This window comes from Rhinolophus sinicus, chromosome 1 (assembly GCF_057876585.1).
Source record: "Rhinolophus sinicus isolate RSI-liver-muscle chromosome 1, RSI-T2T, whole genome shotgun sequence".
In the NCBI taxonomy this organism is placed as follows: Eukaryota; Metazoa; Chordata; class Mammalia; order Chiroptera; family Rhinolophidae; genus Rhinolophus; species Rhinolophus sinicus.
Window position 1 is genome coordinate 212448369 of NC_142501.1, and position 27244 is coordinate 212475612.

The following is a 27244-nucleotide window of genomic DNA, read 5'->3' on the forward strand; positions in this document are numbered from 1 at the left end:
ACTTTCCTGTGTGTCCACTAAAAAGCCCTCATGTTGAAGACTTCCCAAAGTCACAGAACATTAGAGCTAGAGGCGACCTGAGAAACACCCAGCGAGTCCTTCAACCCAGCTCAGGTCATCCTGACTCCATCTGAGCAGCCGGGGATCTTTCTGGCCTCTCAGCTTCCATATTTCTTATTGCCTGCGCCCCTCACCTGGCATTGCCCTTATGTTGCCTTGAATATGTCAGGGACGCTTAGTGTTTTTTAAAAAGCACATCAGATGAACAAATGGATAATAGCGGCAACCATTTACTGAGCATAAATTATAAGGCAGGCACTGAGCTTAGTGACTCATACATTTTATCTTCAATTCCTATGAAAACAAAGTAGTTTAAGTATCAAGCCCATTACACAGATAAGGAACCTGAGGCTCAGAGAGGTTATGCTGTTTGCTCAAGGAAACTCATCCAATCAGCAAGTGTTTACTGAACTGCTGCTATGTCTGCAGGCTCCATGCGAGCTGCTGGGGACACCACGGGTGAGCAAAGCAATCTGAATCTTAATCCAGTGATACAGGAGGAAAAGTTGGAAAATTAAGTTTAGGACAAGATTGTTCGAGGCCCTGAAATGAGCAGCAAAGAGCTTTTTTCCTTTGAAAGCACGACACAATCAGTCTAAGGTTTCCAACTTCATCTGGTGGCCGGCAGGGTCACAGAGCAGGTGGCCAGTCACGGGGCGTGTGTGCTGCTCGTGCAAACAACAGACAGCACTGGGGACAGGGAGGAGAGGAAGTGACATGCACGTCCCGATAACCACAGCTGCGTTTAGCAAGTGACAACAATTCCGGGACTTGGAAGCGCCGGAGAAAGACCAATGAAAGCCGGTTTTCTGCTTAGGGGTCTGTGCTGGCCTCAGACGCCTCGTACAAGTGGCTGTGAGCAGAGCTGACCCGGCAGATGCTGAAGGCCTCACTCCACAGGACCAGGACAGGCGTGAGGCGTGGGGGGGCGCAGCAAGTGGCCGAGGGGCTGGCTGCGCTGCCGGTGGCCCTGTGGCACTCGCTCCCCATCCCTCACCAGCTGGAGCATCTGCGGAGCACCATCTCCCACTGCACCCCCAGCATGTTCACTGTGTGCCCGGAGGCCCCAAGGCCCAGGCTGCACCCCACAGAAGAGCCGGGATGAATGCAGCTCCTGGGGCTCCCAGGCGCCCTTCCGCCCACCCTCTCGGCACTTCCTGTCCCTGCCGCACAAGAGCGGCAGCAGCAGGGGCTCCGCCGGCAGGGTGGGTGTCATGGCCGCAGTCCGGCTCTTTCTCTGCTCGAAACTCTGCAGCTGTACTCGAATCACTGAAAATGGTCGTTTCCCCTTTATTTCTCTAGACTCCTGCCATGCCCCTGCCCCAGCAAGGAACGAGATGACAATTTTAAAATCTGTGGCAGAGGATGTTCTCTTCGCAGAGACGAAAGCTGTCCACTCAGCATGTAACAGAACCCACAGAGTGTAATGACAGGCCGTGGACACACCACCCTGCTCGGAGGGAGCAGCTGTTTCCCAGGAAACGCCCGACAGCAGGACTTCCTGCGGTGTCTGGTCACCAACAAAGTGAAGCCATTTAGGAGGACCGAGGGGGCACGTTTGGGGGACACTAAGGGACATGGGGAAGGTGTGGGCCATGGGGACTCGGCAGAGTTGGGCCGGCGGGCCTGGCTCTGCCCCAGCAGGCCGTGGGCTCAGGGCAAGCCCCACAAGCTTTCCGAGTTCCCGTTTGTTAACGAGCGTCTGGACCACAGCCTCCGAGTCGCCTTCCATGTGAACGCTTTTCATGAAAGGATTTCTATTTCCTCCACTGACCTAGAGCAGTTTAAACAACAAAAGCTAAAATGTAGGCATTTGGGGTGGATGACTCCCTCTTTCCATTTGTCACCCGTGACTCCTGCCTCCCCTCCAGGGCAACGGCAAGCGGGGGACAAGCCCATGTGACCCGCGCTTTGTGCCGCTCGAGAAGAGGCCTGGAGCAAGGTGAGGGCTCCTTGTGCCCTCCTGTGCCTTCCCCTTCAAACCCTGTCCCGGCGGGTTCAACGGCAGCAAGGCGGATTTAGGCGGGGACGGACGGCAGTGGGAAGACCGTCAGTCAGCCGCTTCCGCGACCCGGCTGCCATTTGGTTAGGACAAGTCCCGGGACCTCTGAACGCATGAGGCGCCTAGGCCCTTGGTCTCCTCTGGTGTCATCGTGCCCCAGGCCTCCACCTGCAGCAGCCGCATTAACAGAACCTGAGATGACACTGCACCGGTCCACCAAAGGTCTGCCGTGTAGTCTCCTAGACCTCGGCTGTGAAGGCCAGGAGGGGGCTGAGAGCCCGCCCTGGCCTCCCCTCAGCCCTGACCTGCCCTCCGAGCACCACGGCTCCCGCGCCCCAGGCGTGCTTTCAGCTTAAGCTCACACCCTGGGACCCGGTATCTGTTCAACAACTTCATCTTCAGGTGCATGGCCCATCTGAGGAAGCATCTGAATGGCACAGCTTTGGGTATGACCCAAATAAAATCCCATTGGGCAGAATGGAGGCTCAACAAGAGAATCAGAGAGGTAAACGGAGCGACGCTACAAACAAAAGAAACTACGGGATTTACAGGCAGAAAGCTGAACGTGCAGCTGTAATACACAAGGAAAACAACAGCCCGGTCTTCCTGTTTAAAAGGGCACATATCCAACATCCGGCTTCCAAACTCCTTAAAAGCGTTGCCTGGCTCTTCTAAACTGGTTGCTTAGGAAACATGACTTTTGTAAAATCTCACTTGTCCATACCATACGGTGGGTGTCACTGCCTCCTGTTTCCCCTCACACTAGTGACCAGTTAGTTCCGCGTTTAGCTCCGTGATTACTCGCTTCGAGCCTCTTTTGTTCCCAGACTGGAAGCGCTGGGAGGGCAGGGACTGTCTGGGTCACTACCACACGCCATGCGCTCACACAGTCCTGACAAACAGCAGCTGCCCCGAAACTACCGAGGAAAGAATGGTGAGGGAGATGGTCAGTTAGACTGGGTTAGAAACTGGAATTTGAGAAATGGAGCATGACAGCAAAGTATGGTTTTATTACTTTAGCCCCAGGGAAGAACTGATCTCCATCCCATAAATGACTGGCCCTCCCTTACACCCCCTCCAGCGCGGGCCAGCGGCCTGTGCATACATTCCAGTTCAAAACGCTGAAAAGGAATTTGGGAGAACTTCACGGGATCAAAGAGAGACTTTGTTTTTCATCTTGAGGGAACCTCAGTGATGATCTCAAACCCCTGCAAAGTCTTTTATTAAAAACAGTAGAGATCAAATATATGGTGATGGAAGGAGAACTGACTCTGGGTGGTGAACACACAATGGGATTTATAGATGATGTAATACAGAATTGTACACCTGAAATCTATGTAACTTTACTAACAATTGTCACCCCAATAAATTAAAAAAAGAAGAAGGAAAAAGCAGTAGAAATGTAAAACACTTGCCCCAAATTCAAATGACAGGCCTGCTCCAAAAGAGCCCAAATGAATGAGGCTGAGCTGGACGTGGCACAGGATAGTTCCCGGGGAGAGAGTAACGCCGCGCACCGCGCATGCGGGTAAATCCGCGTCTTACCGCAGGTCGGGACGTCTTCCTCAGCTGAGGAGGTCTGCTCGTCTGTTGATGGCTTTTTCTTCCCTAGACCGATGATCTTGGTGATTTTCTTTCCAGTGACTTTTGATACTGTGCCCTTGCCCTCGGATTTGGAACTTTTTTTCCTCTTAACTGTCAAGAATAACGATGACAACAAAAGTCATGTTTTCATTATAGACTTTAATTGGAAAAACATCAAAATAAAGCCTAAGACACAGCCAAGTTTCTTTCACCCAAGCTTACTTACTGAGCACCTGCTCTGTGCCCGCTATTGGGGACACTGGTTAATACCATCAGAGTATTTATCCAATGAGCCTAGTGACAGAGCCATTACACATGATGAAATGTAAACGTGTGCAGTGTTCGCTGGGGACAGTCAAAGCTTCCATGTGAGTCAGTACCAGGTCCTCGACTCCCTTTGCTGACATCAGCGGCAGTGGCAGTAGGATGTTTTCTATCCCACACAAACTCACACTGCATTAGTTTATTAAATACCGGGGACTGTCACCTTGTGAGAAGAAACACGTTTTACAGTTATTCCATGGCTTTGGCCACATGGCATCCGGATTGTTTCCATGTTCAATGGAGCGTCTAACATTTAGGAGAAACTGTGTGCGTTCAGGATTCTTTCTGTGGCCAGCAGTTTGTCTGAGTCACGACATGGCTGGGATAAAGGGACCTTTACTGAAACCCCTCAGCTGCAAATCGGTTAAGTATGAGAAGCAAGGATAAAAGCTCAGAGAGATGGTCAGAATGTGTGGAAACTCTTAACTTCCTTCAGGAACTATTTAGTAAGTGTCTACTATACATAAAGCACCATGCCAGGCAAGAGAATGTTTGAACCAAGGTCACCTTTACAAAGCACAGAAGGCTGCTCTTCTTTTTAAAAAAGGAGGATTTTAGATATAGATTTATTCCCTTACATGTACACCCAGAGACAGTCATCCTGTAGAACTTAATTTTATACAGGGATGCGGGGGTGGGGAAGGGAGACAGTAAACAAGGAAAGAGACCAAACAAAGCAACATCTGCACCTTAACATCGAGGCAGGAACCCGGAGATTGTAGGTTAGTCTACTTCAAGGCAAAACTCAAAGACAGCTTTCCTGGCTTTGATTACACACCCTATGCCCTGTGGACGACAGATAATACCCTCCACTGGGTAAGTTCCGATGGAGAGGACTAAAATTACATGCAGACATGACGGGGTTAGAAAATCACATGGGCAAAAGCAGAGACCATGACCTTTTGGAGTGAACCTTGTAATATCACAATCGTCCAGATGATTTGGGTTCCAAGAGTCGTAATGGCCTGGGTTGCTATTTGGTCTAAGGTGACTTTTTCAGAGCTGGGAGATGCCTGATCCACACTAGTGACAGAGTGCAGGTTAGCGGGCTGGGCAGTCACTCACTCGGGAAACCAAGGTCCAAGCAGAGCGGCTGCTGGGCTTTGCATGGGAAGCTGTCCCTGCTACCCAAGACCCACCTCTCCTCTCAGCCCACACACTGTGAGGAAATTATGTGCAGAACACATCTGAGAAAGCAGTTGTATGCAGAATATATAAAGAACTCAGACGTCAATAAGAAGAACTAATGACCCAATAAAAATATGCGCAAAAGATTTGAATAGGCATTTCACCAAAGGTGAAAACCAGGATGGCAAATAAGCACATTAAAATATGGTCAGTGCTGTTAGTTATTAGGGAAATGCAAGTTAAAGCCGCAATTACATAGCACTACACACCTATTCAATGGTCAACATGAAAAGAATGACATAAAACAAAAATGGCAACACCAAGGCTGGTGAGGATGAACTTGACCGAGGAATCCCACTCGAGGCATTTCACCATGAGAAATGAAAACGCGTTCACGCAAAACCCTGACAGCTTAACTCACAATAGCTCAAAACTGTGAACCCCCAGTGAGCTGGGGAAGGATGAGCTCACTGCCATCCACACACTCCCGTGCGGCTCAGCCACAAAGGGGCCGACTGCTGAGCACGGGACAACAGCGATGCGTCTCAAATGCGTGACGCAACGCCAACGAAGCCAGGCCCCCAAGGCCACAGCACGATTCCACTCACAGGACATTCTGGTAAAGGACAGAGAACAGATCAGCGGTGGCCAGGGGCAGGGGAGAGGCGGAGGGGGAGGCGACACAAAGGGAAAAGGGAGTGTTTGGGGATGAAAGAAATGGTCCACGTCTTGATTGTGGCTACAGTTACATGCCAGTGAGTGTTCATCAAAACCCAAAGAACTATATGCCCCAAAAGGTGAATTTTACTGTACGTAACGTCCATAAAGAGATGTCAAAAACAGAACTCAGCATTTGCACACCCATGTTCCTAGCAGTGTTATTCACAGCAGCCAAAAGGTGGACGCAACCCAAGTGTCCATCAGCTGATGAATGATGACAGAATGTGGTCCATCCACACCATGGAATAGTCTTCAGTCTTAGAAAGGAAGTGAATCCTGACACCTGCTACAACACGGATGAAGCTGGGGGACAGTAGCCCAGGAAATAAGCCAGTCACACAAGGACGAACACCATGATTCCACTTCATAAGGTTCCTAGAGGAGTCAGTTTCATACGGACAGAAAGACTGGTGGGCACCCAGGGCTGGGGAGGGGAGTAGGGAGTTTGTGTTTTGGGGGACAGAGTTTCAGTTTGGGGAGATGACAAAGTTCTGGAGATGACGGTGGTGACGGCTGCACGACATGATGAACGTACTTAATGCCACCGACCTGGACACCAAAAAATGGTTCAGATGGTAAATTTTAGGTTATGTGTATTTTACCACAATTGGAAAAAAAACAAAACTTTTTAATGAAGGTAAAATACATTTTAGAAAATCTTTTTATAAAAGACTTCAGAAATCTGCGAGTCTGGCCTCCTCATTTTAAAGGTGGGGAAACTGAGGCTCATCCTCAAATAGAGAAACCTTGCTCAAGATCAAACAAAGGCAGCGATAGGACAGGCCGTGGGTTCCGGTCTCTCTCAGTGAAAGTCAGTTCTCCCAGCCAGATGCCAGCGGGTCCCCACTGCAAATTCGTCTCCGGGATCAATCAAGTGAGGAACTAACCCACTGCGAATAAATTCAAAATATACGCAGGGCACCTAGGAAAACAGTAGGTAAAACCTAGGCCAACATTGTGTCGGTTGGCAACTGAAGGGGTTTTCTCTGGATTTCTAATACAGGATGATGACATCTGCGTGACTGAATAACCAAGGAGATTTTTCACATCGTCAGAGTTTACAGAACCGGCCATGGTATTTCACATTTTGGTTTTTTGTTTTCAGTTTATGCATTTTTGGCACAAGCAGAACTCACCTTGTTCTTTCCCATTACATGCAGTGATTCCGTTTTCTATGGCTCCCTCCCCATCTGAGCTTGGTCTCTCTGAGGACAGTTTCTGGGAGGATAAGAAGGATTAAGTTATCTCACAGTGGTCACACCGGCCAAGTGATGCATCTAAAGTTATCTCAAAGCTGAAAGAAAATGTGGGCCAAATTCACAACAATCCAGGATAGTTAGGGCTGAACTATAACACAGACTCGTTGGCTGGCTTGTTATCAAAAGCTTGAAAAACATCAAAAGGACAAAGAAAACACTCAGAGGTTATACAAACACCCGCTATAGTACCAGGCCTATTTCTTCAAATCACTTTCTTACAAATAATTTTGAAAAAATATTAGGATCACAAAAAATATTCCCCCTTACCAAGCCATGTTACACTTTTAGAAAGAAATACTATACATGAGTCATTTAATTTCCTCTTGTCATTTACCAATAATTGGTCGAGTGTCAAGTATCTGCTTATAATAAAAATATTTAGACTGTGCACACAGACAGACAAGTTACTATTAAAACCACCACCGGGCACTGGATACTTGCAATTACTTTAGGCCTTGTATCTGGCTTTCAGGAGCCTAGGTAGCACTCTAAGTTGGTGTGTGAAGAAGAGACACTGTTTAGAGCTGAAATCCTTCCATTCCCACCAGAGAGCCTGTGGGTCACAGTGGAGGACATGGGCTCCAAAATGCCCCTCCTCAGACACCCTGCATTACATCCCAGTGCCACAGAGACTAGCCAGCAGGGAGATAAATGAAGTACCCGGGCAATGCCAGGCACCGGGGAGCACACGTGCTCCACTCAATGGCAAGGTCCGAGTAACACTGGCGAGGACGGCAGGCAGTGGTTGCAGGCCCACAGCGGTGCTGGGAAGAGCCGTGGTGAAAGCACTGGTGGCGTTCACCGAGAAGCCAGGATGGACCAAGTCCCAGTGACAGTGACTGAAAGGCAGTGCTGCCCACTTCTCAGGCGGGGACGTGCTCCTGGGAACCAGGTCACCAGGTGTGGCCAGGCCCAGCACAGACTCAGAAACCAAGGTAAGTGAGAGACGACTGCCAGTCCCATGGGGGCGAAGGGGACTCTGGTGCACTGATGATGGGAACTGAACGCGGACCAGCCTTTCTGGAAAGCAATTTGCTTAGCAACGTGAATCAGAATCTTTCCAAAAAAATTCTATGCTTTGGTCTAGTAATCCAGCTTCTAGCAGTTGACTCTCAGGTAACAGAGAAGCAGCCAAGACGTACCCAAAAGATGCCAGGTTGTTTTAAATGACCAATAATAGGCCTAATTTGGCCGGGGGTGGGGGGGAAGGGGGATATAAATGATAGTAGAGTCATACACATTTGATATTACTCAGCTGATGAAAATACAAAAACGTATTACTTGTTATAAGCTTTCAAAAACCTAGAAAATTGGTAATAATATAAAGGTAAGTGGAAATAAAGCAGCATAACAATTTTTATGCCATCAGATATCCAAGAAACATGAAAAAACTGGTGTGGAGAGGAGCTGCCTCCTCTATAGGGTGGGCTCACAAGTGACTTTATCCTTCCTCTTTGTGTTTCTCTGAACTTTCTGGATTTTTCTACAGCAAGCAAGGATTAGTTTTGTAATCAGGAAAAAAGGAAAGATGCCTGCAATATCAGGGTGAGGGTTGTGAGGTTAATTTTATGTGTCAACTTGGAGGGATGAGACGAACAGTTAAATCAGTGAACTCTGAGTAAAGCAGACTGCCGTCCCTGGCGTGGTGGGTCTCGCTCGCCAGCTGAAGGCCTGACGAGAACAAAAAAGACCAGCCTCCCCGAGCAAGGCGGAATTCTCCAGCAGATGGCCTTCAGACTTCATCTGCTGGCCCACACTGCAGATTTTGGACTTGCCAGCCTCTCCAAATCACATAAGCCAATTCCTTATTATAAACCTTACACATAAATTCCTTACGTAAATCATATATACACAGACACACACATATATACATATACATACACACATGCACACACACACCACCGTTGGTTCTGTTCCTCTGTAGAACCCTGCCTAAAGCAAGAATAGACGAAAAGGGGGCGGCTCAACAGGGAGGACACAGAAAGTTCCTGAGACACAGGCTGCCTACGGAACACTGCATGGCAGGAAGCCAGGCGCTCTACAGAAACGAAATCTTTGCTAAGTATAGACAAATAAAGCACACGAGAGAGCTGAGCATGTCATGGCAGCGACGGGTTCATACATTTCTGGCAAGAGGGCTCACCCGTGCCCCACTGCCGCGTTCTCACTGGGCCTTCTACAAGTGAAATGAGTAGAGCACAGAGGGACACGACAGTCTCCTGGTCTGTCGGGAATCAACCCTCGGGAAGGTACACGGATGCAGTGCCTGCTGTATTCCAAAAGCGCAGAGACCGCCATTCAGATTTCAGTCTGCGGCGGGCAGCGAGGTGGCGTGAACAAGGCCCTGACACCTCCAAGGCCATTTCCTCACTGCCAGCTGGGAGTAACACAACCAACCGTGCAGCCTGGAAAATGACTGACGCCAGCTTCGGGAAGAGTGGGCACGGGAAAGGCACAGGAAGGGTTGCATTCTTTCTTTCTTTGTCAACAAGAAGTGCTGGAATTCTCAGAGAACATTATCAAAACTCTGAGGGAGGCCTACCGCCTCTGTAAGGCTACTATTCCCAGAAGGAACACGCCCCTTACCTTCTCCAGTTCTGCCTTGTGCACCGGGGAGCTTGATGGGGGCGGACACTCGGAATCCACGGGCCCACTGCAGCCGCTGTAGACTTCTTTGATCACCTGGAATAAGTGGCGACAGTTTTGAGTATGTCCCAAGGCAGAGATGCTGACAGAGGGGCTGAGGCTCGCGATGGACAGAGGCATGTGGTGCAGCAGGAAAACCGTGGGTCCGAAGCACCTGGCGTTAAGTTCCAGGATGCCAGGCACTCATTTGTTCATTCACTCACTGATCCACTCCCCGAACATCCACCCACGCCTGGTGCTGACATGCGTTCTGGGACAGAAGGGAACAATGTATAGGACAGGACTGCTCTCACGGGGTTTCCACCCCAGTAAGATGAGATACAGTAAACAGTGCGTTATCACCGGGAAATGAAGGTAACCTAAGACTGCAGCAGGAAGTGCTACCGAGAATGAAGGTAGTCTTGAACAAAAAGGCATGGCTGATTTAGACGGAGACGTCAAGAGCGGCCTTACTGGGCTGACCTGTAAGCTGCGAGCTGAACGGCCGGTAGGATCTGGCATGTCAAGAACTGTTGGAAAGCTCTCGGCAGTGGGGGCAGCAGGTACAAGGCCTGTGCTGGATGGGAAATGTTTACGGACAATGCAGAGTGCCGGGTGGCAGGAGATGGGGGGGGGGGGGCGGAGGCCAGCAGGAGCCAGGTCACGTGGTGCCATCAGGCCCGGCAAGGACACCGGATTTTATGAGTGCGATGGAAAGCCTGGGCGCCCTCCAGGAGAGGACTGACAGGACCCTCTGTGGGGAGCCACCCGGCACAGAGGTCAGGGCCACGGGGCTCCAGAGCCTGCCTGCCTGGCTCTCATCTGGCTTTCACCGCGGCCAAATCGATGAGCTGTTCTGTGCTCCAGCTTTCCCGTCTGAAAAGTGCAGATGCAATAGTCCCCCCTTTTAAAAAGTAAATGCCTCAAACATAACAATGAACATTCAGTGATTACAAGGCTGTAGAGAGCACTCTCATTGTTGTGGGAGGAAAGAAGAGCCGCGGATGAAGACGGCGCACGCGGGCGGAGCGAGCGCGGTGCAGCAGGCGGAGCAGGAGGAGCAGGGCTCGCCACGGGTCCTGGAGGGAGACCCAACAGGCCCTGCTGCTGGACCGCATGTGGGCCCTGAGGGAAAGGGCTAAGTCCAGGGGGCCCCTGGGCTCCGCTCTGAGCCGCCGGGGGATGCCATCTCCTCAGGTGGAGGAGACAGAAACAAGTTGGGTGGAAGAGAAGTGAGGTGGGTATGCTTGGAGGCAAGTTTCCAGTTGAAGCTAGAAATAAAAGCAAAAGGCTGCCGTTCATCCTGGACGGCACGGATGAGTCACCGGCAGGGAGGGGGAGACAAAGGGACGGACATCCAGGAGAAGGACTGAAGGCCGGTTAGCACGTGGGGTGGCGCCAAAGGAGGGAGGCTGGCGGGAGCCGGACTGGGACGGACAGGGAGGGGGCGCAAACCAGGAGTGCACCTGCAAGGAGCAGGGAGCGCGGAGAGCGGGCAGGCAGCCCTGCAGGTGGGCCTGTCTGGGGAGGCGGCAGGGAGCACACCTGGGGGGACAACTGGGGAGGAGAGGCGCAAAGCAAGGATTTCCAGAGGCAGGAGGGGGACACAGAAGGGCTGGTGCATTGGGCAGTGGGAATCTGAGAACGCTCCTCTCTGACCGCTTCTGTTTCTCAGTGACTTGCGAGGCAAGTACAGTGGTACCTCGGTTTTTTAACGTAATCCATTCCGGAAGGCCGTTTGAGTTCTGAAACATTCGAAAACAGCCGACAGCGAGGCCTCAGGATCTTGCACTCAGCAGAAGCCACGTGACATGTTGGACTTCAGAGGCGTGTTCGAAAACCGAAGCATTTACCTCCGGGTTTACGGCGTTTGTAAACCGAAATGTTCGTCAACAGAGACGTTGGAAAACCGAGGGGCTACTGTACATCCGTTACTAGCTGAAAGTCGTAACCACTCTGAGCCTCAGTGTCCTCACTAGCAAAGGAAGGAGCGTCAAGATGACCTGTCCTGCTATTTAACTACGTGGTTGAATTAGGAGAAAGTGAGACCTGTGTGCACAAAGCCAGGCCAGCATCCAGCAGGTGTAGGCTCACGATGGTGGCTGCTGTTACACCAACACCGCCATCCTGTGGGCACCCCATGGTTTGGATCGAGAGCCCAGACTTACAGATGGGGGGTCTGCAGCACACAGGCAGTGGTCCTTGGTACTAGTGACATTCACAGCCACCCAACGGGCATCCACTGTCCCATCCACCGTGACCGAGCTCGTGCAGTGAGCTGGGCATGGTTTCTGATGACTGGGGATATGCAGTACCTATGACACACAAGGTTCCCAGGTCGTGGAACTTACTTTCTTGTAACAGAAAAGTTAGCAGGCAAATCTTTCAAAATGTCTTCTATCCTTTTTGGAATGAAGCTGCAGTTTGAGTTCAACCCAATGCCTCCTGGGCAGAAGAGAAACACCCCAGTCCCAGATATCTGTGTAGTACTTTTGCAAGATGATCTCAACAGACACATCCAAACTCACTGGGCTCGCACTGGTCTTGGGATTGGAGCCAGGGGCTGACAGACCACTGTTTCTAGTCATTTTGCTGCTCAGCTGTTTTATGGAAAAAAAAAAAATGGAGCAATGTCCACATTTGAGACTAAAACAGGGAAAAATAAAACGACAAAAATCTAGAGAGCTTGCTGTAATGTTTTTGTCCTTGTTGATTTTTAGGTGTGAAATCACAACCAAAGGTGACATCAACCCACCAAGCATGCCTTCTGAATGCCTCGAAGGGGAAAATGCTAGCTTCTCTCCCAGTTTCCGTTTCTGCTAATCTCACATTGTAGTAGGGTCTTTATTCCCTCACCTCCCCAATGCGTTTATCAAATCTTTAGCTGACAAGGCAAATTTTATTTGATCTAAAGACAAGGTTTTGTCTTTTCTATAGAGAAAGAGTATAATGCAAAGGGAAATCCTGGGCTTTTGTGTCAGAAACTGGGGTTTAAGCCCCAATTCTACCACTTCCTCCATAAGTGAGGCTCAGCCATCTAGACTTTGAGCCTTCCTTCCTTCTTCCAGAAAATGCACAGAAAATGCCTGTGAGGGTTGGGGGGTGTCACTGTGAAGATGAAATGATAAAGTGTCCAGCCCAGTACTTCTCCCAGAATAGCCATTAAGTAAACGAGCTCTTTTTCCGTGATTATAGCATTCAATAAATGAAAGGGTGTCAATTATACAAACCTGAAGTTCATTTTACACCAAAAGGCTGAACCTCACAAAACATAACCTATAGAAACCTGTCTATAAAGCTTTTAGTCAAGAAACAGTTGTCTTCTTTATTCTCCTTTTTCTTTCTTTCTCTTTTAAAGGCCCTTTGGCAGCACCACTCCAATGACTGCTACAGGCCACCTGCGTGCGGCCACGTGGTGCCACCTTCCGAGGACGGATGCTTTCTCTCTGGGCGAAACAGGACTCCCTAGATGTCACGTGACCAGGAAGCCTGCTCTGATCTCCACACGGAGTGTGTGGCACAGCCATCGCTCTACACGGGCCACAGACAGCCATGCGTCCCTCCGTCAGACACTGGTCACGTGCGTTGTACATTTACAGGTCTGCTCCTTCTACTTGCTGTGCTCATTTTCATAGAAGGAACTCCACCTCCTGTGGTACTTCCATGCCTTTTAGCACATCATTGCGACTCAAACTAAGTGTGACTAAAGAACAAAAAAGAGGAGGGAATGAAGAAATGAACTGAACTTGAAATTGTCTATGGAAAACAATGAATGAAAACCTGAAGGAAAGAAACCAGGCCGTCATATAAAACAAGCAAAGCTTCACGACAGTTTCCCCAGTCCTCGGCACAGATTTCTGAAATCCTCAGTGGAAACATTTTTAGAAAAGGGGGCATGTGGGTAAAACCCACGCCTGCAGCACCAACACTGCCCCCCACCCCCGTCCGGCTAACTTCCTCCCACTGCCCCCGTCACTGCCATGTTCCCTTGGCTCTCCCGTTTCCTATCAGTCCTGTTTGGCCAGCAAAGTTTCAGGCAGCACAGTGATCACTGAAGTTGCCAGGCAAAATTACCTGCCAGCGAAGCTAACTCACACAATCACCTTTTCGGAGATGCTTTCCTAATAAGCCCCACCCATGTCTTTAGGCTTCGATAAATTCTACGATTGTGTTCTCGATGAATTTCCCCTGCTAGAACCTACATTTCTGGTGGGTAGCACAGCGTCCCTCACAGTGCTTAGGAAACAGATGGGCGCTCAGAGACCAGGAGACCCAGACACTCCGGGGCTGGGCTCGGCCATGGCCTCCCGACACCGGGACATGAGGTCTCTTCCCCCAGCCGACACAATAGTTCCGTCTGAGGTACAGAGAAAGGCACTGGAAAGACCAGTGAGCAAAGCCGGTCTCTACCGCCATGGTTTTTTATCAAGCAGCCAGTTGGAGTCTTTTAGGTTATTCTCATGAAACTGTCCTTTCACTCTGCTCTCTATTTACGGCCACACTGCCCCTGCAGAGTTAATTAAGAAGTAATAAATAAAGGGGTTATCACCCAAATTCTTTGAACAGCTGCAAATGCGGTTTTTGCATCAACATATTTCATTTTAAAGAGCTATGCTCTATGAGAAGTTCAGTATGTATTTAGGAGAATTGGATCCAAATTCAGAATCACAGATTCTTCAAAAAACAAATTATTATATGTTCTGTGGTATTTCTGTTTGCTTTTAACTCGAGCCCTCATCTCCAGAAACACAATCTCTGCACATTTTTTAAGGAAACCTGACCACTCCGTTTCTGGGAATACTGGCTCTTGTCTTCTGACTGACCCCTACAAAATGGCTCATGTTTTCGGCGTCTGTATACATACACACACTACACACACACACACACACACACAGTCAGTTAATTTTGGCAAGAGCTGCTGGTAATGGAAGTTGCAGACCAAAATGAGAGAAACAAATTCGGCACGATTCTTGAAGTTACGCCATGCCATGCTTCTCATATCTGACAAAGGTGTGGGCCTTACTTAAAAGATACCTGTGATATTACAGCTGAGTTTCAAAATAGTGAAAGCCTCAATAATAAGTTGATGACAATATGGGGTAATAGCAGTTTATGTCAATTTTTAAAAAGGATCACAGACTAAATTTAAGAGCTAACACTACATACAATTATGAGAAGAAAACAAGTGTAAATCCTCAGGGCCCTGGATGAAAAAATTGTTTCTTAGAAATGACACAAAAAGCAACAGCAAGAAATGAAATACTGAGACATTTTACAATATGGATGAACCTTGAAAACATTATGCTAAGTGAAAGAAGCCAGTCACAGGACACATATCGCATGAGTGTATTTATTTGCAATGCTGACACTAGGCCAACCTACAGGGACAAAACGCAGACCAGTGGTTGCCGGGGGTTAGGACTGGGGGCAGGGTGGGGGCAGAGACTGTCAGCATAGTGAGCACAGGGTTTCTCTTTGCGGTGATGAGAATGTTCTGGAATTAGATAGTGCTGATGGTTGCACAACTCTGAATATACTAAACACCACGAACCGCACCTTAGAAGGGTAAACTGTATGGTATGTGAATTACATCACAATAAAGTTGTTATACAAAAATTGTTGAAATAATTATTTTCGAAAACACAATGATCATCAGATAATCTGACACACAACACGACAAAATGACCTGAACAAGAATACTTAACAGAAGCAGGTCTGCCACACTCCACCAAAACCACTGTCAAAACAACCATGCCTGTTCCGTGCTCATTATAGACACAAAAAGCCAAACAAACATTCTTAAAAGGAACAACTGAAAATTCTAGAAAGAAAACTACCAGAACCAAAGTTAAGAACCTACTGAACTGGGAACAAATTTAACAGCAGACCAGGCACTGCTACACAGAGAAATAGTGAGCTGGAAAGTAACAAGAAAAAACTAACTAAGTTTTTTTTTTTTTCAGAATAGGGATAGAGAATACAGAGAAGAGAAAAAGTAGATTGTAGTGGGGAAAATCTGACATATATTTAAACGCAGTCAGGGAAAGGGAGGAAACGGGGCAAAGCTGTATTGTAAGAGAAATGGCTGAGGTTTTCCAAAACTTAGAAAGATGACGATCCACAGATTTCAGAAGCTTATGGAATCCCAAGCAGAATAAATAAAAAAGAATCTATATCCAGACACAATAACGTGAAACTAGAAAATCAAAGAGAGACAGTCCTAGAAGCAGCCTGCGACTGGGAGGCAGACTGCCTTTTGGAAACAAAGGTTAAAGTAATTAACCTCAAAGTAATCAGAATATCCCTCTATCAAAGACCAAAACTATTCAGGTCAATCCGTGTTTGCATGTGATTGGAAATACACACATTAAAATAAAAACAGGTCTCAGACAGAGGTCTGGCAATGAAAAGGGCTCAGAAACAAATGTCACAACGCACCTTCAGCCACTGCTCGGCCTGCTCCTTACTCTGGACCGCCAGAACAAGGGGGTCTGTGCCCTGCTGCGTGATTTTCAACTCGTGTTTCTTCTTTTTGCTGTCTTTCGGGATATACGTGATGTTGCAGCCTTGGAGCAGCAGTTCCATCTGAGGCTGCTGGTCCTTGGAACTTTTATAGCACTGCATTCAACAGGACAAATCACAGTTAGGACAGAAGGAAGTTAAACAGCAACACTGACAGAAGTCCGGCAGAATGAGAGCAGAAGGAAGCACTGGCAAGGCATCTGGGGAGGCTCAGTGATTGGAAATGGACGTGCAGACTCACCGTATCACGTACACATCACCTCCGTGCACGTGCAAATACATCTACCCATGGATCCTCAAAGTGTACCGACCACCAGTGACGTAACCCAGCGGGACACAGAAAGTCCCTCTGATGACGGAGCACACGCGCATGTTCATGAAGTTACATGAATGCAATTTACTAGGTTTGCCGAAACAACACAGCCCTAACGTGAGCAGACAGTAATTTGGATACTTCTACAACCTACGCCACTTGGTATCTGCCTGTCTCATCTCTATCCTCTTTCTGAAAGTCACATGAATTATTTTAGTCATAGTGTAACTATCAACATATAATATGCAAAAATGTTTGCAAAGGTTTGCTTTCTAACTACCGGAGGGTCCTAAGCTCACGTTGCTCCATTTACACAACTGCGCTGACTGAAGATTTCGATGCTGTGGTTAAAACTGAGATCTAGTTCCATTGTTCTTGCTTAACTAGATCTGTAAAACCTAGATCAAATCTTTGTCCAGAGGTCTCCCCACCCCCCACCCCCACATTGTTTAATTGCATTACTGGGGACCAAAGGCTGACTTCTTCAGAAAAACGCACGGTCTAGGAGGTCAGGTGTCTGGGTCCTAGCTCTGTTACTAATTTAATCTGGATCCCGGGAAGTTTTGTAAGTTTTCTGAGCCTGTTTCCTCATTTGTAGGATGAGTTATTGTTATCTTCTTGAATTACATTCAATTATTAGTAACAATAACACCTGCTACCGAGCATTGGGTGTCAATAGTAAAATGTGGCATCTCACACATCTAACTGAATTATCCCAGATGTGTGTTTGCAGGTTAAGTTAACTTGGATACATTGAGTAACCAATCACTTTGGTTAAGTAACATGCCCCAAATCAGGCAACCTGAACGTGGTAGACCCAGGACTCCAGCCCAAACCACACGCGGCCTGCGCTCCTGACCCTAAGCCATCTGTTGATGAAGGAATGAATGAATGGACACCTATTTTCACAAATGATTATTTATAGCTCCAAAACCATGGCTCTTGAATGGCACATGAATAGAAATTTTTAAAAAATTTTTTTAAAATTTCATCTGATGGTTGCCTTGTCTAAAAAGGAAGAAAAAAATATACAGCAAAACCAACTAACCTCAGATTGCTATGAATGTTTACCATTTACCAGATTTTTCACATTCTGAGTAAGTAAAAAAAAAAGAAAAACAGCAGGATGGAAGGAATTAAAAGTTTTATAGCTTGTATTTTCCCTCAGGAAACTCCTCAGGATGGGTGTATCATTGGAAGCTGACCAACTGCAAGCTGGAGGTCTTACAGGTGGGCTTCCCAGGGAAGCTGCTCTGAAGCAGAGCAGCACGCAGCACGTGTACTCGGTGCTCCCTGGAGAGCACCACCTGTAGGAGGGAGGAAGGTGCAGGATGCAACACTGAGCAGGGGAAGAAGCTAGGCTGCAACGAGCTCATTCAAGGCCTCGGCAAGGGCACCCGGGGGGCTCCGGAGCCGGAATGCTCACAGTTGTCCCGTGAGGTTGGCCTTCACATCCGGGCATCACATCAGATGCACACTCCCTGGGATGGGGAGCATGACCTTGGACAAGCTGTCTGCCAGGAGCCCTCCCTACAAGTGAGGGACAAGGTCCTTCCGTCCTGAAGTGGCCGTGGGCACGTCACAGTGTCCACCACAGAGCTGCCTGGGCATAGAAAGGAGCAGCTTCTGGAAGGACATACAATAGCTGGTAACAGCGGTGCCTGTGGGACGACAGACTGGGGACATTTAGGGGAAGAGCCCAGCACTTTGTTCTCCACCTATGGCTTCACTGCTGTTGAAACTGGAAAAGCATTTGCTGCTGTTGTCATGGCCGATTTTATTTTTTTCAGTCTCAGTAGGGGTCATCTGGGCAGTTGGATCATAAGCCATTTTTTAACTCCTCCCCCCCAAAAAAAAACCACCCTTCATAATAAAAATAACTATTAATTTTGACTCTGCACTTTATCGAATAGCAGTGCTTTCATGTGGCTTTCCATTAATGTCTTCTTAAATATTTACAACTATTCTACCTGGTAGGTATGACCATCCTCGTTGTGAAGATGGAAAACCGGGTAGGAAATGGAAGAAATGGAAGAAAAGGAGGGGAAAGGTGTGGAGACAGGAGACGGTGGGGGGTGGGGGGGAGCATGGGGCCGGGGTGAGAACGCCTGCTCCCTGGAGGGGCTGACCTTCACACACGACACGGGCTCCCTGCCGTTGCTGTAAAACTCCTCTTTCATCAGTCGGCTGTGTATTTTTAAAACATTTACGTAATATGTCCACATCTGGCTGCCATTATGGCAGATTGTTAATAAGCACCATATTAATCTTTCGCATCTTTTTTTTTCATTCTTTACTTTAAAATTCCCCCATGGCATCATTCTTGGCATATTCTAACTTTGGGAGATTTCAGGCCACACATTTGGAAAAAACATGCACTCTCTCTGTTTTAAAAAGCATTGAGCAAAACCATTAATTAAAAAATATACAATGTCCTAAGAATCCAGTAAAACAAGATTCCCATAACTCACAGAGGAACTGTAAAAAAGAGTTATCAGCTCCACTAAAGACTGACACACAGAGTCATAACTCCTCGTGTTATTTTAATGATCTAGTTTTGAGTGAATTTTTTTCTCAAGGTGAATTTGAAGGAAAAACAAAGAGCGAAAAACATACTCTAAAATTCATAATTCTAAGAATCGACCACGGTTTCTAACACTGGGAAGGAGGGAAGATCAGACCATTCTCAAACGTTCTGGCTCCTTCATAGAGACCCAGTTGGAACAACAGCTCCAGCAAAGGGTCTGTGTTTTCCGGGCCCTGCTTCTGTTACAGACTCTATCTTCCTATTCTGCCTCTCAGATTAAAAAAAGAAAAAGAACCGGCCCTTAGCTTTCCAAAAGAATTTCCTGTCCTGGCCTGGCTCCCCCAAACCGCGAGGCCTGCCCTTCCCACTTCTGACCTGGCTTTGAGGAATCCACTGACTCACTGCAAATGAGAGAATCCATCCTGCGATTTCTGGCAGGTTCCACTGTCCCTTTCCACTGATACAGACCGCAGACCCCGGCGGGAGAGGCAGAGTTTGCCCTCTGCTTGCTCTAGGGAGCTGGTGGACCCTGACAGCCTGTGGGGTGGCCTGGGGCACTGAGAGCTCACTCAGCACGGGCACCGAGCTCTGTGCCTCGCTTTGCCCTCGCCCGTGTTAGCGCTGCCTGGTATAAATTCCATCCAGATGGACGGCCAAGGAAATCTGACCGACTTGACACAAGAGCAATGGCCTCGCAAGGCTTTACCAGTAGTTTGGTGTCTTTGATGACGCAGAGCAGCTTGGTCCACTGGCCGAAGCGCTTCTTCCGCAGCAGGAAGGCGCAGATCTTGGCGTCCTTCACCAAGTCCATGGAGGCCTCCTCCGAGGGCCACTGGTGCCGCGTTTTCTTCCCCTTCCCGTCCTCCTCCTCTTCATCATAGGATTCATAAGAGCTGCTCATTGCATCCGAGTCATAGTCTGTCCAAAGTAACAACAGAAAAGTCAGGGCCTGATTACAAAAATCTCATCTGGAAGCCTGTCCATGGGCTCAAGAGTGCGTTACTGCATCAGTCAACGAGGAAGGGGTCTCCGCACTCAGGGTGCTGCGGCAATGTAAGTACCAAAACCGAGGAAAAAGAGCTCCAGACGGGCTGTGGAAACTCAGCGGAGACTTTTAAACTAAAGCGACTAAGAACTGTGTACTGAGAAAACCTGCTTCCGACTGTCCGCAGCGGCCCACGCGTGGCAGACCCTGCGTGGCAGACCCTGCGTGGCAGACCCTGCGTGGCGGAGCCCTCGCCTTGTCCTTGTGGGCGGGGCGAGCATCAGCCGGACAGCAGGACGGCCCACCTACCGGAACCTGCCACCGCCGGTCCCTGCTCTCCGCGCCCCCACCTTCCTGTCACAGTTCCTTCTGCTCTGCAATGCCCTACTCTCTGCTGGCACTGCCAGTGCACAGGCCGGAGGCCTCCCTCTGCCGGGGTCATTCTTGGGGCTTGCAGAGGCACTGACACCTATCCTTCGCATTCTGCTGCACTGACACAGAAATACTGGATTATTTTTAGTTTCCCACATACATCACACTGCCTCTTACCCCCGGGGTCTTTGCACAAGCGGCCCCTCACGTAGGTTTCCTGTTTGTCCCACTCGGTCTCCTGCCTCTGCCTGGACAAACGCTCTCATCTTTCCGGATATAACCTATTGGCGCCTCCTCCACAAGCCCTGCCGGATTCACCAAAGCTGGCTGCGATGCACTGCACTGTGTGCGTGTCCCCCACCCCCAAGTCAGGTGTTGAAGCTCTAACCCCAATGTGACTGTATTTAGAGAAAGCTTTTCTGGAAGTAATAAAGGTTAAGTGAGGTTATATGGGTGGGTGGGGTCCTAACCCAGTAAGATCGGTGGCCTTATAAGAGAAATAGAGCGCTCACACTCTCCGGGCCACGTGAGGACACAGGAAGACGCCGGTAAGCCAGGAGGAGGGCTTGCGCCAGACGCTGACCACGCAACACCCTCATCTCAGACGTCCAGAACTGGGAGAAAGTAAATGTCTGCTGTTTCATTACCTAGGCTGTGGTATTTAGTTACAGAAGCCAAGCTGACTAAGACACTGGGTGAAGTGCCCTCCTGGGTGTTCCCGCACCTCCCAGCAGGAAGCACGTCCCACTGCACGCTCACTGCCATCTGTCTGTCTGTCTGTCTCCCACATTAGACCGCAAGCCCCTGAGGGAGGGGAGACCACCTTGTTGGAGGTGATTGTCCCAGCAGGTAACGAGGTACCTGGCACAGGATGAGTTCACGCTATTTGTAGAAGGTAGAAAGAACTGTTGGATGAACTTAAATTATACCTGCGAGGCCCTCCTAAGGAGGGCCAGCACGTTCAAAGTGTTTAATGAACACTAGTGACGGTCAGTATTATTACTATTCGGCCCGGCTGGGTGAGCTCGAGGCTGTGTCTGACTCCTCTCTGCGTTCCCCTCACCCCGCCGCATCTAGAAGACATTCGTTTTCAAACATATTTGAAGACGGAACACCTAAGTGATGGATGAACGACGGATGAGGAGAAACTGCCCCTGAAGCAATCAGTTGCGCCATTCAGCAAACACAGCAGAAATACAGACCTTCCACAGGACAGAATTCACCAGAAACTGAATTATAATTGGTACTCAGACGTCATGCCTGCATTTTAATTCCCTCACAAAGCCATTACTAAGTGTGTGTGTGGGGGGGGGGGGAGACTGGAAGTTGAAGATAAAGTTTAAATCACGAAAAAGAAGTCAAGGAAGGATTGTGAGCAAGAGACTCAGGTGGCCGAGGAGGTCACTCTGCAATAGCATTGACAACAAGCTGAAGTGGGGTGACTGAGAGACGGAGACGGTTCAGAGGCATCTGCAATAACGCTGAGAAGAAGGCCGAGGGGCGCCACGAGGAATGTGAGGAGGGGGAGTCAAGCGGATCACGTGGTTACACAGTCCAGCCGCCCCGTCTGCCGCAGCCCTTCCAGCCTGGGAGGCAGAATGGAGGGAGGGAAGTACTAGCTGTGACCGCGGTGGTGTGACCGTGGAGGTGGCAGAGGTGAGGCCTGTCCCAGCTCTGGGTTTTTCTTCCTTATTGTGATATAGGTATATTTGTGTATGACAGGCAAATTCTCTGCACCTCTCCCGTTCCCCTACATCCAACATGCTAACAGAAAGCAGCTACCCTTGGCTCTCAATACTTAAGTTACAGGCTCTCAATGGGGAGTATGACTCAGCCGGAAGAGAGTGGATGCCCCCCCCCCCCCCCCAGAGCAGAGAAATGGACTTTGTATCCTCTGGGGGAGTTAGGGAGTTTTCCATTATGCAGGCGGCTGTTGAATCACGTTATGCTGAATCCTGCTTTTGCTGCGCTTTATCTGGAAATTCAGTGTGGTCAAGAGAGGTGCGCATGGAGGCCAAATCGGCACAAGATAAGTGGTGGTGGTTTTCTATCGTATCGACTCGGCCAGGCTGGAATTACATCTCCCCCAATTGCTTTCTTGGACAGTTCTGGGTGAGGCTGGCCACAGGAGCCATCTGGGAGCCCCTGGAAGCTGCGCAGAGGGGCAGCCGCTGCCAGCACATGTGCAGGGCGGTGCGGGCTGCCAGGCGTGGCTGCACACAGCACAGCCTGGTGCTGGGATGCTGGCCCTCCATGTGGGCATGGGGCTGGCACTGGGCCCGCAGCTCCTGCCGGGTCTCTTCTGAGTCCTGGGCCAGGGGCCTGCAGCTCTGTACGACAGGTTCCAGCTTCTCCAGCTGGTCATCGGGTTTGGAGGAAGTGAGAGACGAAAGTGGGCTCCCATCTGTCCTTCCTCTTCCCCAGTTCTCATCCAGCTTTGCTTCCCGATGGCCGGTCCCACCAGACAGAGGCAACAGCCTTCCGGGGGCTCCTTCATTGGTCCCCACATGACAGGGCCTTGTCCCCACAGTAAGCCCTTTCCTCCACGACACCCCTAAGTGGTCCTGCTTCTCTGATAAAACCGGACCTGATAGATACCGGTGCCCCAAAGCTGTCACAAGTCCCCTAGTAACTGAAGCAGCATATCCTTGGCCTGACCCGCAGGTCAGTTCACCACCATTGTTCTTCTGGGCAGGTCATTTCACCACAGACATTTGATCAAAGAAGCCACAGGGTGCTGTCACCGATGACTCACTGTTCCCCAGCAGGAGTCCTTCGATTACTCTTGCTTCTGGAATTAGTTCAACACAAGTTGCCTTTGGTCAGCAAGTATGGAATGGCTTCTCTGAAGGACATGACATTACACATCGGCTTCTCAGGCTGAAAATGACCGAAGGCCCCGAAAGACAAACAATTGTACTACCAGTTTCTAACCATGAAGTATGGTGAGGAGGGGGGAAGGAGGGTGGGAGAAGGCTAGGACCCAGCGTTCCAAATCCTGGGAAGTACCCTCATCAAAAACATGTATTTTACTCACTGCTATTAGAAAGAAAGGAGTCCAGTGATGTTTTGAAATACAATCAAGCCATTTAAATTGTGTGTGTTTTTTAATTAATTCACTATCTTCTGAAATAGTGAACACTTAGAAATTACTTGGATGTGGTTTTCCCAAGTAGTTCTTAAATGAAAAAGAAGTTAAAATATTTAGCTTACAGTCAAAGCCAGTCTTTCCTAACCTCCTTCCCAGAACTGTCCCTTTCTGCATTCAGAGCATAACAAACACTTTATTGCTGTTGGGCTCAGTCTGTATTGGGACTGTTCTGGAACCTGAGATAAGTGGCCTGAGTGAGCTGGGAAAGGCCCCTTGCCGTCCAGGGGCTTCCAGCCCTGCCTGCCTGGGTTCAGCACAGCCCTCTCCACATTCAGGAAATACGCTGGCGTGGGGGCTGGGGGGCTGTAACACTCAGATTAGCTCCTGCTTGGCTGAACTCGTTCTGCTTGTTTACTGCTGGGAGAGAAAGAGCAGAAAGCTCAGTGTCCACGTGGCAGAGACTCGGGCAATGCGACAACCACATTGGGATGGGAGAGCGCGTATCCACAGGAAGACAGGTGAGGCCAGCGCCGTGAGCGTAAGTGCGTGGGCAGCCCCGGGCCACACGAGCAGTCACCTGCCCTCCACTTTCTGATGGAAGCACAGCCAGCTGGACGCCCTCAGTGGACACATGCTCAGACCTTCCACTTTATTACGAGATAGCAGCACACTGCCAGACAGAATATCGAGAGGAGAAATAAAGCCGATGACCCAAAAATATATTCCAGAGACAGTTAGGTTTTCGGTGTCAGCGTGGCGTTCTTCCTCTGAATTTGCAAGGCGGGTGCAAGAGGCACCTCTGAGAGCCATCAAGCAGGCAACTAACAAGAGTCACACCCAGACCACTCTACCTTAGGTCAAAAGGTTCTGGTAAAACCTGGATTTATTTAAAAAGGAAGAAACAAAAGCCTCGGACTGAGATGCCTACCTGTTTGTGCCCATTGATTTTTCAGCCTGGCAGACACTACTCTCCTCCTGGCACAATGAAGGTGGGGGGGGACACACCCCTTTGTTAAAGTGGGGGTCGCGCACCCACAAGAACATGCCACAAAAAGCCATTTCGCTCTGACAAAGGGTATCCCTTCATTGGGATCCATGTTTCCACAGCTGTTAGGTTGGTGCAAAAGTCATTGCGGTTTAAAGTGCAAAAAAACCGCAATGACTTTTGCACCAACCAAATACCGTATAAGGTTCCACTAATTTTGAGTCACAACAATCTGAATTCCCAAAGATACTGGGAAGGCACTTTTGGCTTTTCAAAGCCCTCTCTGTATTTACCAGCTTGGGTTCAAAACTGACGTCACTCACATTTGCACAGCGTTTTGGAATGTCCTATCCCCACACCCAGAAAGAGGGCTAGGCTCTCCCAGTCCCACAAGTCAAAAGGCCAGCTGGGGCCGCCGACCCCGACACTCACTTGAGGTGATGTATTCTGGAGCTTTCCCTGGGCTCAGTGGCACAGCTTCCTCATAATAACCTTCTGGGAGCGAGGACGTCGGTAACGGCGGCGGCCCACTGTCAGGAGGCTACGGAAAAAAGGGGAAAACGGCATCACTGGAAGAAAACGTTGTATTTTCAGGTAGTGACCAGCACCTTCCTTTCCTTTGTAAAGTCTCTGGCAAAAAAGAACGTCATCCTATGAAGAGGTTCTGAAGTTCGGGTCCTGACGGGCTCTTACTACTTTCCTGCTCACCTCCACCCCCAGCCTGGCCCCAGCCACACGCCACTCAGTCCGTACAAGCGCTGGCCATCACCAGACATATGGCCCATGGCCCAGGAGTGCCCTGCACACACTGCTTGTGGGCACAAAGTACCCCTTTGCCCAAGTGGAACGGGCTGACACACATGCCCGAGTGGAGACGCATGCCTCTCTCGTGGTCCCCACACCACTTACCTTCCGGGGTCCCCGCAGCCCACAGCACCGTGCTGGGAGCTCCGGAAGCACAGAAAATGGTTCAGGTCACCAGAGCTCTTACAAAGGGAAGCACTCGTTAAGCCTACCAGCTCACCATGCTCCTAACATTTGCCACAGAAACTTCGAAAACAGGAAACCACCTAGGAGACGCTCTCTAAAAGAAACTGGAACTTTTCTCTGGAGGAGGAATCTGCTTGTTACTAAAACCAGTCACATCAGTTTCTTGTCAAACTCTGGGATTAAGACACTCAGGTCTTGAAGCCGGAACTTTACACCACGGAAGAGCTGGCAGGCTCAGGACTACCGAGTCTCCGTGGCTGTCAGGACCGAGCCCCGAGGGCGCTAACACACACCAACCTCCTTCCTACAAGCTTCTGTAGGTTTGCTGGTTCTGCCACTCACTGGTCCTCCCACCGATGGAAAGGACCGAAGGGAAGGAAAGCCAACACCAGCCAAACACCTGCTCATTGCCCGGCCCTGTGCTAAGTAAGCGTGTCTGTGCAGGTTACAGGTCCATCAGGCAATGCATGCAGGATGTTACCCAGGAGATGTCCCATCACCTTTTACAGGTACAAACAGTGAGGCTCAGGGTCTCAGCGCCCGCTGGAAGTCAGACGCTACTCCATGACAGAGCTGGGGACAAACTCCAGGTCTGTCCACTGAAGACCTTGCTTTCAGTCTCTCTCCCCCCTCCCTCCCCCACACACACACCTTTGGTAACTCACTCACACTGCCTATATTCTGTGAACAAACTGGAAAGATGTCACCAAGAATGGGACAGAACAGAGGCCCCTTCTGAAGATCTACCATGTGAAGTTCCAAGTAGAACAATGTTCCACAGAAATCAAGGGTTTTTTAACATGTGTACAGTCTCCAGAATGTAAAATTCCACAACTTTCCATCTAACTCACCTCAGACTCCAGACGTCCTCTGTGAGTGACTAATCACCACTGTGCAAGCCGCCCCTTCCTTGGGCCACGGTCACGTGCACACATCCCTCCTGGACTGGAAGGCAGCCGTGTCCCTCCCCCGCAGGCCGCTTCCCTCACTAATCACAGACCCCCTGCACCCCTCTTCCACGGCTGGCTCCCATCATCCTGTGTCACACTGGGCGGCAGCCAGGTCACTCACACCTTGAAGACGCAACGCTTAATGGGAACCTGACCCACCGAGCTCCCCGCCAGGCCAGGTCTGAACAGGAGTCCATGCCCTGTGGAATCTCTGCTTGTTGCTTTTGGAAAACAGATGTCTGCTTCAGAGTCTTTATTCATGAAATGGAGTTTCAACTTCCTTTTAGGATGTTGAAACAGTCAAAATTATTCGTGTCCTGGGAAAGCAGTGCGAGCAGCTGAATGAAACCAATGAAACAGCACAGACTCCCTTCCCAGGGCGGCAAGTAACACGGGCGTGTCAGGCGAGTTGCTTATCGCATAGCTGATGGTTCTGAAAGGTTCGAAAACCGAGGCACGGTTTCCCCACAGAAAGTAATGCAAAATGGATTAATCCTTTCCAGACCTTTAAAATCAACCCCTAAAACTGCAAATTTAGCATCAATTTTACTATCTAATGATACCATAGATCCATAAAATTTATGGTGTTCGTAAACTGAAATGTTCATCAACGGAGACGTTCAAAAACCGAGGTGCTACCACTGTACTTCTACAGGAGCACCTCTCTCTCCAAAAAGGATCCGCACATGACCTACCCTTGAAATTCTGCCACAGGCTCTCACACTTCAGCAGAGGTATTATGGTTAAAAGTGGGGGAGAAGCTGGAAAGAGGTACCCCGAACTGCTTTCTGAGGAAAATCTTCCTTC

The 27244-nt window shown here is 49.4% G+C and overlaps 1 protein-coding gene across 6 annotated transcripts in view; it reads right to left on the reverse strand.

Moving 5' to 3' along the window:
• AFAP1 (actin filament associated protein 1) overlaps window positions 1–27244 on the reverse strand; it is a 126138-nt gene that overhangs the window by 34922 nt on the left and 63972 nt on the right. For all 6 annotated transcript variants that reach the window (XR_012492384.2, XM_074320794.2, XM_074320792.2 and 3 more), the window contains 6 exons: window positions 24930–25038; window positions 19771–19982; window positions 16141–16320; window positions 9664–9759; window positions 6955–7036; window positions 3608–3757 (listed from right to left, as the gene is read on the reverse strand). Coding sequence is in view for 5 of the 6 variants with exons in the window: in XM_074320794.2 (XP_074176895.1) it covers window positions 3608–3757; window positions 6955–7036; window positions 9664–9759; window positions 16141–16320; window positions 19771–19982; window positions 24930–25038 (829 nt within the window). In the remaining variant the exon portion in view is untranslated. The remainder of the gene's footprint in view (window positions 1–3607; window positions 3758–6954; window positions 7037–9663; window positions 9760–16140; window positions 16321–19770; window positions 19983–24929; window positions 25039–27244) is intronic.